At 47.3% G+C, this 15783-nt stretch overlaps 1 protein-coding gene across 3 annotated transcripts in view; it reads left to right on the top strand.

Moving 5' to 3' along the window:
• The window catches only part of impact (impact RWD domain protein), a 46844-nt gene that overhangs the window by 11116 nt on the left and 19945 nt on the right, over nt 1-15783 (top strand). For all 3 annotated transcript variants that reach the window (XM_087986745.1, XM_087986746.1, XM_087986744.1), the window contains exons 5-6: nt 4339-4424; nt 6492-6614. In XM_087986745.1, the coding sequence (XP_087842871.1) occupies nt 4339-4424; nt 6492-6614 (209 nt within the window). The remainder of the gene's footprint in view (nt 1-4338; nt 4425-6491; nt 6615-15783) is intronic.

Here is a 15783-nt window from a genome sequence, read left to right as displayed (position 1 = left end):
GTGCTGGAAAAGCACAGCAGGTCAGGCAGCATCCGAGGAGCAGGAGGACGCTGCCTGACCTGCTGTGCTTTTCCAGCAACCACTCTAATCTCCAGCATCTGCAGTCCTCGCTTTTGCCCAGTTCTAATTGTTTGACAAGTGCACCCATGAATGGGCTTAATCTATCACCTTAGATCCTGAAGTCTACCTCACACTACCCTAGATAGGAAAGGTTTCTAAAAGTTCTGAGCGGCATGTGACAGTAGCTGTGAGGTTTGCCACTGATGGTGCTGCCATCAAGCCAGAAGGGCATTCTGCCTAATACCCAAACATGGTCTGTGTATTTCTGTGCCACAGGGATGCATGTCCCAAAGGCTGGAGGATTGTTTCAAACAGTATCCCTTTGGCTGTTCGCAGCAAGCAAAGCCAGCCAGCTCATGTTTGCAAAACTGCCCCCGCAATGTAGTGTCCAATTCACTGCCATTTTGCAGTTTGATAGCCTTTGCTGGATAATCCTGACTGTATGAAGAATTACGCTGACAACAAAGTTCGGGCCATTAATCCGACTTGCAGTGTGACATGCTTGTGTGAACTAGAAGCTACGTTTTTCAATACACGGGACCCTTTCTTTTTACCGACCGACAGAAAAGGTGCACACCCTGAGCCTATTTCAATTCCACAAAACAGGTGACAGTCATTTGCTGGTTAATTTCTCAAGGATGTACCTTGATCAATCAGAGTCAACCTGCCTGGTTTAACATTTAGGCAAAAACAAGGACTGCAGATGCTGGAAACCAGATTCTGGATTAGCGGTGCTGGAAAAGCACAGCAGTTCAGGCAGCATCCGAGGAGCCCTTCATCAGGAATACAGGCAGAGAGCCTGAAGGGTGGAGAGATAAGTGAGAGGAGGGTGGGGGTGGGGAGAAAGTAGCATAGAGTACAATAGGTGAGTGGGGGAGGGGATGAAGGTGATAGGTCAGAGAGGAAGGTGGGGGAAGGTAGCAAAGAATACAATGGGTGGATGGGGGTGGGATGAAGGTGATAGGTTGGGGGGGAGGGTGGAGTGGATAGGTGGAAAAGAAGATAGGCAGGTAGGACAAGTCAAGGGGACAGTGCTGAGCTGGAAGGTTGGAACTGGGGTGAGGTGGGGGAAGGGGAAATGAGGAAACTGGTGAAGTCCACATTGATGCCCTGGGGTTGAAGTGTTCCGAGGTGGAAAATGAGGTGTTCTTCCTCCAGGCGTCTGGTGGTGAGGGAGCGGCGGTGAAGGAGGCCCAGGACCTCCATGTCCTCGGCAGAGTGGGATGGGGAGTTGAAATGTTGGGCCACAGGGCGGTGTGGTTGATTGGTGCGGGTTTCCCAGAGGTGTTCCCTAAAGTGCTCTGCTAGGAGGTGTCCAGTCTCCCCAATGTAGAGGAGACTGCATCGGGAGTAATGGATAAACTAAGTGATATTGGTGGATGTGCAGGTAAAACTTTGATGGATGTGGAAGGCTCCTTTAGGGCCTTGGATGGAGGTGAGGGAGGAGGTGTGGGCGTAGGTTTTGCATTTCCTGCAGGGGAAAGTGCTAGGATGGGAGGGTGGGTTGTAGGGGGGCTTGGACCTGACCAGGTAGTCACGGAGGGAACAGTCTTTGCGGAAAGCGGAAGGCGGAAAGGGGTGGGGAGGGAAATAGACCCCACCACCAGGGATATGTTTGGAGGTGGCGGAAATGTCGGCGGATGATTTGGTTTATGCGAAGGTTGGTAGGGTGGAAGGTGAGCAGCAGGATGGTTCTGTCCTTGTTACGGTTGGAGGGGTGGGGTCTGAAGGTGAAGGTGCGGGATGTGGACGACTTGCGTTGGAGGGCATCCTTAACCACGTGGGAAGGGAAATTGCGGTCTCTAAAGAAGGAGGCCATCTGGTGTGTTCTGTGGTGGAACTGGTCCTCCTGGGAGCAGATACGGCGGAGGCAGAGGAATTGGGAATACGGGATGGCATTTTTGCAGGAGGTAGGGTGGGAAGAGGTGTAATCCAGGTAGCTGTGGGAGTCGGTGGGTCTGTAAAAAAAAACGTCGGCCATCATTAATGGAGATGGAGAGGTCCAGGAAGGGGAGGGAAGTGTCAGGGATGTCCAGGTAAATTTAAGGTCAGGGTGGAATGTGTTGGTGAAGTTGATGAATTGCTCAACCTCCTCGCGGGAGCACGAGGTGGCGCCAATGCAGTCATCAATGTAGCGGAGGAAGAGGTGGGGAGTGGTGCCGGTGTAAATACGGAAGATGGACTGTTCTACGTAGCCATCAAAGGGACAGGCATAGCTGGGGCCCATATGTGTGCCCATGGCTACCCCTTTGGTCTGGAGGAAGCGGGAGGATTCGAAGGAGAAATTGTTAAGGGTGAGGACTAGTTCGGCCAAACGAATGAGAGTGTCGGTGGAAGGGTACTGTTGGGGACGTCGGGAGAGGAAGAAATGGAGGGTTTGGAGGCCCTGGTCATGGTGGATGGAGGTGTAGAGGGATTGGATATTCTCGGTGAAGATGAGGCGTTGGGGGCCGGGGAAACGGAAGTCTTGGAGGAGGTGGAGGGCGTGGATGGTGTCCTGAACGTATGTTGGGAGTTCTGGACTGGGGGGAATAGGACAGTGTCGAGGTAGGTAGAGATGAGTTCAGTGGGGCAGGAGCATGCTGAGACAATGGGTCGGCCAGGGTGGTCAGGCTTGTGGATCTTGGGAAGGAGGTAGAACCGGGCAGTGCGGGGTTCCCGGACTATGAGGTTGGAAGCTGTGGGTGGGAGATCTCCTGATGTGATGAGGTTCTGTATGGTCTGGGAGATGATGGTTTGGTGATGGGGTCATGGTGGAGGGGGTGATAGGAGGAGGTGTCCTCAAGTTGGCGTCTGGCTTCAGCGGTGTAGAGGTCAGTGCGCCAGACTACCACTGCGCCCCCTTTATCCGCTGGCATGATGGTGAGGTCAGGATTGGAGCAGAGAGATTGGAGGGCTGCGCGTTGTGAGGATGAGAGGTTGGAGTGGGGGAGGGGGGTAGTCAGGTTGAGGCAGTTAATGTCCCGGCGGCAGTTGGAAATGAAGAGGTCGAGGGTGGGTAATAGGCCAGCGCGGGGTGTCCAGGTGGATGGAGTGTGCTGGAGGTGGGCAAAGGGGTCCTCGGAAGGTGGGCGGGAGTCCTGATTGTGAAAGTAAGCTCGGAGGCGGAGGCGGCGGAAGAAGTGTTCGATGTCACGGCGTGTATTAAATTCATTGATGCGTGGACGGAGGGGGATGAAGGTGAGTCCTTTGCTGAGGACTGATCGTTCGTCCTCAGTGAGGGGGAGGTCTGGGGGGATGGTGAAAACTCGGCAGGGCTGGGAGCTGGGATCTGGTGTGGGTGTGGAGCTGGGAGTGGGGGCGGAGCCTGTAACTGGAGTGGGTGTGATGGTGGGGGGAATGGGGGTGGAGGCATGAGCAGGGGTGGTGTTCCCCTCAGGGTTCTGCGGGTGCGGGGATGGTGACAGTGGGATCTGTGGGGGGGCATGTCAGCAGAATGCAGATGAGTGGAGGTGGAAGTGGTGACAAACACGGCAGTATGGGGGGGCGGAAGTCACTGAGCGTGTTACATCCGTGATGATGTGAGGGGTGGAAGTGATGTCACGTGTGGTGCATAAGGAATTGTGAGGGGCCGAAGTGGCTGTGGAAGCGCCCGTGATGGGGGCGGAAATGACGTCATCAATCAGTGTGGGGATGGTGGCTGCACCAGCCGCATGGCTAATGGTGTCCGAGCAGTTCCAGAGGCCGGGGGAATCTTCTGGAATGTTTGAGGAGCGCTGGTTATGGAGGTGGATAGGTAAAAGTTTGTTATACTTACAGTTTTGATATTTGAGATTTAAACAAAACCTGGTGGTTAATTGTCAATCATTACTAGCTAGTACATTTCCTGTAGCATCACCTGTACAAATTAGAGTCCACTGATCAGTAATCTTCTCTCATGTAGTATAAACTTACATTTGTATTCTTGTGAATTGTCCTGATCAACAGCTTTGTTAAAATGTCTTTTTTTTGCCAGCAAATGCCCTTTAAGTACTTACTCATTTCTGAAATCACAAAGTTGTATTCGTAGCCCCTCATCAAAGAGACTAGTTTCTTCTTACTAATTAATGCTCTCTAAGTGTGAGTTCATAAGTCCCCCCACTGTGATAGTGGTAGGTTACAGAAACATTCAGGCACCACCATTCCAAGTTGCTAAAAAAAAATAAAATCACAAATGCTGATGAACCAAACGGTCTCCTGTGCTGTATTGTTCGATGGTTCTGCAATAAACTTTCAGTTTGATGTTGTCAAACAGTTGAAGTCGTGACTGAACGTTTTGATTTGATTAATGTATTTCAGGCAGAACTTGGGAGAATGCATACTGTTCCTCTGGGTGGGAAAGATTCGAGACTTCCTTCTCCTCAAATCCCAATCAGCTGATGCAGGTAGTCGCCAAATCCTGTTGTGAGTTATTACTGATATTCTATTTCTGCACCTGCGTACACACTTTAGCAGCTCCAAAGTGAACCATCTGTGTTGTATACTGCTTACTGGAAAGTGCTTTGAACCAAATCTCTCCTTTTACAAATAGTGTCAGTTATGACCATCCAATGAGTGGGGGTCATAATAGTATAAACAAGTCAGGAATCAAGGTAAACATTCTAGAATTTATAGGAATTGATCCACTTTCATCTCTTGCAGATTAGACCATGTAGAATTTATATATCCCAATGTGTGCATATATCTCGAATATTATAGGTATTGGGAAGATAGTGCACAGTGGTATTGTCACTGGGCTAGTTATCCAGATGCTTGGGCTACTGCCTGCAGGCATGGGTTCAAATCCCACCACAGCCAAAGGTGGAATTTAAATTTAGTTAATAAATTGGTGATGGTGACCATGAAGGCACTGTAGATTATAGTAAAAATCCAGCTGGTTCACTGATATCCTTCAGGGAAGGAAATCTGCCATCCTTATCTAGTCTGACCTACATGTGACTTCAGACCCACAGCAACTTTAGAGGCATTTAATATTGGATAGGCATATGGACGAGAATGGGATAGTGTAGGTTGGATGGACTTCAGATTGGCGCAACATTGAGAACTGTAATGTTCTGTTTGTCTGTCTATCATAGATTCATACAGGACAGAAAAGACCCTTCAGCCCGTCAAGTGTGCACCATAACTGCCACCAGAAGTGCACTAATCCCAGTTCCAGCATTTGTCCACATCCATCAATGTTATGATATTTGACGTGCTCATTCACTTTTTTTTTAAAGGTTGTAAGGTTTCCAGCCTCTACTACCTTCCCAAGCAGTGCATTCCAGATTCCCACCACCTGCTGAGTGAAAAAGATGTTTCTCAAATTCCCTCTGAATCTCCTGCCCCTTACCCTAAAACAGTGCCCTCTCGTGACTGACCCCTCAACCAAGGGAACATCTGCTCTCTATTCACCCTGTCCATTCCCCTCAATCTTATACATCTCAATCATGTCCTTATGTGGTCTGACCTACATGTGACTCTAAACCCATAGTAATGTGGTCGATTCTCATAGATGCATACAGTGCAAGAAATACCCTTTCACCCATCTAGTCTTCACCAACATAACTACTACCACCACCACTATAATTATATACACCTCAGTCACCTCTCAACTACCTCTGCAATGGCTAAGTGAGCCAGTGAATTCAAGGGGCATACAGGGATGGGCAACAAATGCTGGTCTTGTCAGCAACACACATCCCTTGAAAGAATTTGTTAAAAATTATGGCTTGTATAAATGTGATAATGATATAAATGATACACGTATGTGTTTGTGAGCATGCAAGTATACACTGACTTGCTCAATCACTCACTCACTAAGGAATTCAGCGTGCAGAAAGTGATTTGAAAATCATGGAATGCTTGCAGGTGAAAAGGAGGCCATTTGGCCCATTGTGTCCCTGCCAGCTTTTCCCAAGTGTGTCCCACTCCCTGACCCTTTCCCATAGCTCTGTGACGTAACCTCCTGGAGGTTATTCAATTCCCTTTTAAAAGCCTCAACTGAACTTGCCTCTGCCACACCAGACCTGAAGGAGGGTTATGCTAGACTTGAAACATTAACTCTGTTTCTCTCTCCATAGATGCTGCTAGATCTGTTGAGTTTTGTCACCACTTTGTGGTTCTATCAGTCGGTCAATGAGTAATGAATGTTCTTGCAGTTTCTGATCTGACAGAATGACTTACCTTAGGAACTCAGATGCAGGGACTGCAGCAGGCTGAATTCTCGTTCTCTGGGAATTCATTCACTTTGTAGGCAGTACGCAGGATCCTTTCCAAAAAATCCGGGTTTTGAGATTACTGCTTTGGAATATTGTCTGGTGGTGAAGGAGAGTGTGGATATTTGAACTAAGATGTTTGAAAGGAAAGGAATAATGACTTGGATTTTGTGTTTAAATTTCTGTTCTTCATCTGGAAGAAAGTGGAACAATATTTTTTTTAAAGTGTAGACTTTACTACATTGTTTCTGACAGTTCCAGAAACACGGAAAACAACAGAAGAGGCTGAAGTGAATGATCAAGATGATTATTTTCTTGGGTGTCAGCCGCCCTCTCAGCAATTAGCAGTGGATGTGGATATTCCTGAAAGCTCAGAAGGTAAGCTACAAAGAAATCCTTATTCTTACTAAGTGAGCAGGACTATGATACAACTCCATCAGCGATGAAAATTTACATTTATATAACATCTTTTAATTGAGCAAACTATGAGGGCCCTTCAGAGAAGTGAGCAGCAAACCAGGCCTCTGAGTAGACTGCTCATCGCCTCTCTCTCAATCTTTCTTCATTTAAAAATAAAAGGACAAAATACACCTCTTAAAGCTATCACAGCATCAAACTAGGGAGAGGATGAGGCAACAAGGGAAGTCAGGGACAGCATAAAAGCGAAGGTCGTGGGTGTGGTACTGGAAAAGCACAGCAGGTCAGGCAGCATCCAAGGAGCAGGAGAATTGACGTTTCGGGCATAAACCCTTCATCAGGAATGAGGCTTGTGTGTCGGGGGGCTGAGAGATAAATGGGAGGGGGGGGGAGGTGAGGCTGGCGGGGGAAGGTAGCTGAGAATGCAAGAGGTAGGTAAAGGTGGGGGAGAACGTGATAGGTCGGAGAAGAGGGTGAAGCGGATAGATGGGAGAGACGATGGATAGATCAAGAGGGCGGTGCTGAGTTGGGACTGGGATAATGTGGGGGGAGGGGAAATGAAGAAACTGGTGAAATCCACATTGATCCTGTGTGGTTGGAGGGTCCCAGGGCGGAAGATGAAACATTCTTCATCCAGGTGTCAGGTGGTTCAGATTTAGTGATGGAGGAAGTCCAGGACCTGCGTGTTTTTTGCAGAGTGGGAGGAGAAGTTGAAGTGTTCGGCCACGGGCAGTGGGGTTGGTTGGTGTGGGTGTCCCAGAGATGTTCTCTGAAACCATCCGCAAGTTGGTGTCCAGCCTCCAGCGCATCTCCTCCACTTCCCACATTGCTGCCCATTGAAACCCACCCCTCCCAATGCAACAAGGACAGAACCCCCTGGTCCTCGCCTTCCACCCCACCAACCTCCGTATACATCACATCATCCTTTGCCGTTTCTGCAACCTACAAACTGACCCCACCCATTAGGGATATATTTCCCTCCCCATCCCATCAGCGTTCTGGAGAGACCATTCCCTCCACGACTCTCTTGTTAGGTCCATGCCCCCCCACCAGCCCATACCCCACTCCTGGCACCTTTCCCTGCCAACACAGGAAGTGCAAAACCTGAATCCACACTTCCCCCCACCTCACCTCTGTGCAAGACCTCAAAGGATCCTTCCACATCTGACAGAAATTTACCTGCACCGTCACCAATGTCATCTACTGTATCCATTGCAGCGGGTGTGGTCTCCTCTACATCGGGGAGACGAGATGCCTACTTGCAGATTGTTTCAGAGAACATCACTGGGACATCTGCACCAACCAATCCCAGAGCCCCGTGGCTAAACACTTCAACACCCCCTCCCGTTCTGCCAAGGACATGCAGGTCCTGGGCCTCCTGCATCGCCACACCCTAACCACCCAATGTCTGGAGAAAAAACGTCTCAGGACCCTGCAACCAAATGGGATTAATATGCAGTTTACAGTTTCCTCAATTCCCCTTCCCCCACATTATCCGAGTCCCAAGCCTCCAACTTGGCCGCCCTCTTGACCTGTCCATTGTCTTTCCCATCTATCCACTCCACTCTCCTCTATGACTTATCACTTTCTCCCCCACCTTCATCTGTCTATTGCATTCTCAGCTACTTTTTCCCCCAGCCCCACCGTCCTCCCATCCCCCCATTTATCTTTTAGCTCCCCCACCCCCCACCTCCCCGGTCCACAAGCCTCATTCCTGATGAAGGGTCTATCCCCTGTTCCTCGGATGCTGCCTGATCTGCTGTGCTTTTCCAGCGCCACACACTCAAGTCTGATCTGCAGTCCTCACTTTCTCCGATAAAAGCAAAAGCATACCATATGGTGAAGATTAATGAGAAACCAGAGGATTGGGAAAACTTTAGAAGCCAGCAGAGGATACCTAAACAAGCAATAATGAGGAGAGGGTGAAATATGAGTAAGCTAGTCAGAGTTTTTTTTAGATATCTGAAGAGTGGACATTGTACTGCTGGAAAATGAGGCTAGAGAAGTACTAATGGGGATCAAAGAAATGGTGGAGAAATTGAACAGGTACTTTGCATCAGTTTTCATTGTGGAAGACACCAGCAGCATACCATAACTTCAAGAGAGTCAGGAGGCAGAGGTGAGTGTAGTGGCCAGTCACTAAGGAGCAGGTGCTGGGGAAGCTTGAAAGGTCTGATGGTGGATAAATCACCAGGACCAGATGGGCTGAAGAGGTAGAGTCACAGATATATACATCACAGAAACAGTCCCTTCTGTCCAAACTGACCAGATATCCCAACCCAATCTTACTCCCATTTGCCAGCACCCGGCCCATATCCCTCCAAATCCTTCCTATTCATATACCCATCCAGGTGCCTTTTAAATGTTGCAATTGTACCAGCCTCCACCACTTCCTCTAGCAGCTCATTCCATACACGCACCACCCTCTGTGTAAAAAGTTGCCCTTAGGTCCCTTTGAAATCTGTCCCTCTCGCCTTAAAACTGTGTTGTCCAACTTTGGACTCCCCAAACCCTGGGAAAAGACCTTGGCCATCTACCCTATCCATGCCCCCTCATGATTTTATAAACCTGTATAAGTTTACCTCTCAGCCTCCGATGCTCCAGGGAAAACAGCCCCAGCCTATTCAGCCTCTCCCTGTAGCTCAAACCCTCCAACCCTCCAACCTGGCAACATTCTTATAAATCTTTTCTGAACCCTTTCAAGTTTCACAACATCCTTCCTATAGCAGAGAGACCAGGATTGAATACAGTATTCCAACAGTGGCCTAATCGATGTCCTCTACAGCCACAACATGACCTCCCAACTCCTGTACTCAATGCTCTGACCAATAAATGAGAGCATACTAAATGCCACCTTCACGATCCTATGAACGTGCACTCCAAGGTCTCTTTGTTACACTCCTCAGCAGCAGTCCCAGGACCTTAAGTGTACAAGTTCTGCCCTGATTTACTTCTCCAAAATGCAGCACTTCACATTTATTGAAATTAAACTGCATCTGCCACTCTTCGGCCCATTGGCCCATCTGATCAAGATTCCATTGTACACTGAGATAACCTTCTTCAGCTCCACACCTCCAATTTTGGTGTCATCTGCAAACTTACTGACCATACCTGCTATGTTCACATCCAGATCATTATATAAAATGACTCAGAGAGGTAGTACAGTCAGAGAGACATTAGGCACATTTAAGCGACTGCTGGACAAGCACATGGACAGCAGTAAGGTGAGGGGTGCGTAGGTTAGGTTGATCTTAGATTAAGGTAAGTGCTCGACGCAACATTGTGGGCCGAAGGGTCTGTACTGAGCTGTACTGTTCTATGTTCTATGACAAAAAGCATTGGACCTTGCACCGTTTCTTGTGGCACACCACTGTTCACAGGTCTCCAGTCTGAAAAGCAGTGCAGAATGGGAAAGCAGAAGAGATTGTAGATTCATTGGTAGTGATCTTCCAGGAATCGTTTGGGTCAGGAATGGTCCCAGAGGACTGGAAAATGGCTAACGCAACACCCCTGTTTAAGAAGGGAGGGAAGTAGAAGACAGGAATCTGTAAGTCGGTTAGTCTTATCCCAGTCTTTGGTAAGATTTTAGAGTTCATTATTAAGAATAAGATTGTGGAGACTTGGAAGTGCATGGCAAAATATGGCTGAGTCAACATGGCTTTGTTAAGGGGAGTCATGCCTGACAAATCCATTAGGATTCTTTGAGGAGGTAATGAACAAGTTAGACCAAGGAGAGCCAGTGGATGTGATCTATTTGGATTTCCAGAAGGCCTTTGACACGAGAGGCTGCTAAATAAGAAGAAATGTCATTGACCGTTAACTGCCCTCTGAGATATCCCAGAGAGCCATTCAGTTCCAGGGCAATTAGGGATGGAGTACAAATACTGGCCCTTGCCGGTAATGCCAACCTCCCATGAAAGAACAAAGAAAGATCTCGGAATTCTTATGGTGCATAATGAGACCGTTCGGCTCATCGTGCCTTTACTGGCCCTTCAAACGAGTGTCATACCCGATGTCAATCTCTTGCTTTTTCCCCATATTCCCGCACTTCATTTCTATCCAAATACACATCCAATGCCCCTCTTGAACGTCTCAGTTGAACCTGTCTCCTGTACATTCCACACCCTAACTACTCGCTGGGTGAAAGAAGTTTTCACACTTCAATGCTTTTTTTGTTGATCTCATTAAATCCCTTGTTCCTTTTGACAAACCAGAACTGTTTCTCCTTGTCAACAATATACAGCCCGCTGATGACTTTGAAAGCATCGCTACCAGATCTTCTCTCTGTTTCTTTCTCACTAAGGAGAACAAAGCCAGCTTCTTCAATTTACCCTGATCAGTGAAGTTTCTCATCCCTGGAACTGCTAATGTAAACCATTTCTGCGCTCTCTCCAAAACATTCGTATCTTTCCAATAATTTGGCATCTGGAACTGTACACAATGCTCCAACTGAGGTCTAAAAAGTGCCCCGTGTAAGTTCAACATCATCCACTTGCTCTTGTACTTATTAATAAAGCTGAGGACACTGTGCTTTATTGAATGCTCTCTCCACCCATCCTACAACTTTCAATGATCTGTGCATATATACATCCAGGTCCCTCTGATCCTGCGCTCCCTTCTTAGAATTGTACCCCCACCTATTTTACATTGTCTTTCAATGTTCTTCCTATCAAAACGCATCATCTCACTTCTTCATATTGAACGTAGTCTGCCACCGACAAACCCACTCCACCACCTTGTCCATGTCCTTCTGGAATCCTCTCGCAGTTTACCATTCATCCAGGGTATTTCTGGTTCAAAGCCCAGCCGTGGTGTCTGGTGAAATCTAAATTCGGTTACTAAAGAAAATCTGAAATTGAAATCTAGTCTTGGTGATGATGACCATGAAACAATTGTCAATTGTTCACGAATGATCTATCGGGAGGGAAATCTGCCATCCTTACCCAGTCTGGCCGATATGTAACATTAGTCCAGCATTGATTCTGATACGGCTGAGGAAGCTACTGAATATGAGGGGCAATTAGGGATGGGACCCAAATGCTGGTCTTGCCAGCCATGGTCTCGCCACATATAAATATTCAAAAAATCAATTGCAGTGTTTCCCAAGTTACAACAGTGATGACACTAATAAAAACTTCATTAACTGTGAAGTTGTGAAAAGTACTATTCATTTTAAAAATTCATTTGCTGGATCTGGACGCTGATGGTCAGACCAACATTTATTGCCCATCCCTAATTGCCCACAGAGGGTAGTTAAGAGTCAACCACATTTCTGTGGGTCTAGAGAAACATATGGGCCAGACTGGGTAAGGTCAGCAGATTTCCTTCCCTGAAACACATTAGTGAACCAGATGGATTTTCTGACAATCAACAACAGTTTCATGGTTGCCATTAGACTCCCAATTCTAGATTTCTAACTGCTAGGATGGTGTCCCCAGAGCATTACCCTGGGTCTCTGGGTTAATAGTCTAGTAACAATACCACTCGGTCATTGCCTCCCCGATAAATGGAAGTATGGCTTTTCAATCAGCTCATTGAGTCTGTGCTCAGGAAAGAACCATCCAGCCTTATTTCACTCCCCAAGTCTCATCCTCTAGTCTTGCAGGTTACTATGTCTCAAGTGGACAACGAAGTGGTTTTACAAAGTGATGAGGATTACTATCCTGACCTCCCTCAGGCACTGGGTTCCAGATTCTCATCACCCTTTTGAATTCAAAAAGAAAGCACCTTGCAAGGTTTGTGAAGGTTTGTAGCTCAGGTTGAGGTTTAGGGTGTAGGTTTGTATAGGTTTGATATCCAGACATTTCATTACCTGGCCAGGTAACATCATCAGTGGTGACCTCCAAGTGAAGGGAAGCTGTTGTCTCCTGCTTTCTATTTATATGTTTGTCCTGGATGGACAAAGTACCTTCCCAACTCCCGACTACTCTTTCCAACAATTGCTTTCAATCTACGGAGGAACCTCTATTATCCGAATGTCAATTATCCGAAAATCAGATTATCCAAAGGAGATCTTGAGGTCCTGACAGAAACATTACATCAAAGACGTGTGTCCAACACTGATCGCTTCTTTTGTTTACAGGAATTGAAAGTGCTGCCGAGAATAGTCCTGGACTGATGGGAGCGCAGGCACCGTCTCTAAATTTTTTTAGATTCCCTACAGTGTGGAAACCGGCCCTTCTGCCCAACAAGTCCACACCGACCCTCCAAAGAGTAACCCACCCAGACCCATTCCCCTACATTTACCCCTTCACCTAACACTACAGGCAATTTAGCGTGGCCAATTCACCTAACCTGCACATTTTTGGACTGTGGGAGGAAACCCACGCAGACATTGGGAGAATGTGCAATCTCTAGCTCGCTCTCTCGCGCTCTCTCTCTCGCGCTCTCTCGCGCTCTCTCTCTCTCTCTCTCTCTCTCTCTCTCTCTCTCTCTCTCTCTCTCTCTCGCGCTCTCTCTCTCTCTCTCTCTCTCTCTCTCTAGCTCGCTTTCTCCCCCGAATAATCCCTCCAACATTGTCCTCTACAGGGCAAAGGTGGAACCTGTCAAAATGTTGCAGTAGAAAGGGCTGTCTGTGTACGCGCACACCCTATTTGGAGACTCATTGCCCAAAAGGCAGCAGCAGTCTTGTTGGTGTCCAGTCCACCTGCCGTGGGTGGGGCGGGCGAGGGCTCGCATGCGCTGTGCTGCTACTAGTCTCCTGAAAGGGGAGCAGACTTAATAGAAAACTCCGAGCCCCAGCCGAAAGGCATCGAATGAATTAACTGAATCCTCAATTATCCGAACCAAATAGTGCCCGCCCATCTCGTTTGAATAATTGATGTTTTCCTGTATATCCCCTGGTCATTGATCTCCTGGGGAGTAGTAACAGAACCTTTTTACCCATTGTATCTGGGCCTATCATTATTTTATCAATTTCAGCCATCTCTGCTCCAGAGAAAACAGCTCCAGCTTCTCCAGCGTTTTCCCAACGGTAAAATTCTTCACTCCAAGCAACATCTCCCACTGTTCCGCCTCTACTGCAATCATATCATTATAATCCCAGAATGATACAGCACAGAAAGAGGCCAGTCAGCCCATCACCTCTGTGCTGGTGCTTTGAAACAGCAAACAATTCGCCCCCACTGCCTGACTCTTTCCCTGTGGACCTGTGAAATCTTCGCTTCAAGTATTTATCCGTTAGCTTCTGAAAGCTAGAATCGAATTTTTCATTACCTTTCCAGACAGCGTGCTCCAGATCCTAACGACCTGAGTTACAAATTCTCCTATATCCCCGCTCTGAGACATTTGCAGATTACCTTCAATCTGTGTCCTCTGGTAACTAGCCCTCCAGCCAGTTCTCCTAGATATTAAAACCCCTCATCATTTTAAAGCAAGCTTTTACTCGTATCTCATCCCTCATTGTGTGTTAACCACCAAAGAATCTTCAAATGTGACCAGGGCTCAAAGCAGGATTGTAACTCTAAATCTAACAAAAGAAATTTTGGAATAATCAGGCAGAAAATGTGTAGGGAGGGAGAGTGGAAAGAAATGGGATAGTTCTTTCAAAGAATTGGCATTGTGATGAGGAATAGAATGGCCTCTTGTGGTCCTGGATGGTGCCATGGGATTACTGAAATGATATAGTAAGTAGGAGCAGACACTGACCATTTGGTCCCTCAGTCTGTTCTGCTGCTCTGTAAAGATATGGTTGATAATCCACCCCTCTCTCTCTCTTCCAGTGAGGCAAATTGAAGGTTGTAAAGGACAATACAGCACAGGAACAGGCCATTCAGCCCTCCAAGCCTGTGCTGCCACATTTTGCCTTTCCATACTAAAACTGTCTTACAGGATCCATATGCCTCTATTCCCTTCCTATTCATGTATTCATCCAGGAGCTTCTTGAATGCTGCTATTGTATTCGCTTCCACCACCACCTCTGGCAGCACGTTCCAGGCACTCACCGCCCTTTCCTTGTCTATTCTTATACTTAATGTCCCTTCCAGCAAAGACAGGCATGCCATAGGCCATTTTTACTACCTTATTTACCTGCACCATCACATTCCGTGATCTATGGGCCTGCACACCCAGATGCCTCTGCATATCAATACTCCTAAGGGTTCTGCCATTCACTGTATAATTTCTACCTGTGCATGATCTTCCAAAATGCATCACCTCACATTTGTCTGGATTAAACTCTGCCATTTTTCTGCCCATGTCTCCAACAAGATCTCATGGAATACAGAGAGAACTAGCCATTTGGATACAGAACTGGCTCAAAGGTAGAAGACAGAAGGTGGTGGTGGGGGGTTGTTCTTCAGACTGGAGGCCTGTGACCAGTGGAGTACCACAAGGATCAGTGCTGGGCCCTCTACTTTTTGTCATTTTTTGTCATGATTTGGATGCGAGCATAAGAGGTACAGTTAGTAAGTTTGCAGATGACACCAAAATTGGAGGTGTAGTGGACAGCGAAGAGGGTTACTTCAGATTACAACAAGATCTGGACCAGATGGGCCATTGGGCTGAGAAGTGGCAGATGGAGTTTAATTCAGATAAATGTGAGGTGCTGTATTTTGGGAAAACAAATCTTAGCAGGACTGATACACTTAATGCTAAGGTCCTGGGGAGTGTTGCTGAACAAAGAGACCTTGGAGTGCAGGGTCATAGCTCCTTGAAAGTGGAGTCACAGGTAGATAGGATAGTGAAGAAGGCGTTTGGTATGCTGTCCTTTATTGATCAGAATATTGAGTACAGGAGTTGGGAGGTCATGTTGTGGCTGTACAGGACATTGGTTAGGCCACTGTTGGAATATTGCGTACAATTCTGGTCTCCTTCCTATCGGAAAGATGTTGTGAAACATGAAAGGGTTCAGAAAAGATTTACAAGGATGTTGCCAGGGTTGGAGGATCTGAGCTACAGGGAGAAGCTGAACAGGCTGGGGCTGTTTTCCCTGGAGCATTGGAGGCTGAGGGGTGACCTTATAGAGGTTTACAAAATTGAGGGGCATGGATAGGATAAATACACAAAGTCTTTTCCCTGGGATTGGGGAGTCCAGAACTAGAGGGCATAGGTTTAGGGTGAGAGGGGAAAGATATAAAAGAGACATAAGGGGCAACTTTTTCTTGCAGAGGGTGGTACGTGTATGGAATGA

Source organism: Chiloscyllium plagiosum, unplaced genomic scaffold (genome assembly GCF_037043375.1).
Source record: "Chiloscyllium plagiosum isolate Xiang-an unplaced genomic scaffold, Cpla_swu_hap1 HiC_scaffold_4, whole genome shotgun sequence".
Lineage (NCBI taxonomy): Eukaryota > Metazoa > Chordata > Chondrichthyes > Orectolobiformes > Hemiscylliidae > Chiloscyllium > Chiloscyllium plagiosum.
The sequence above is the reverse complement of the archived record's forward strand: the minus strand, read 5'-3'. Positions and strand labels throughout refer to the sequence as shown.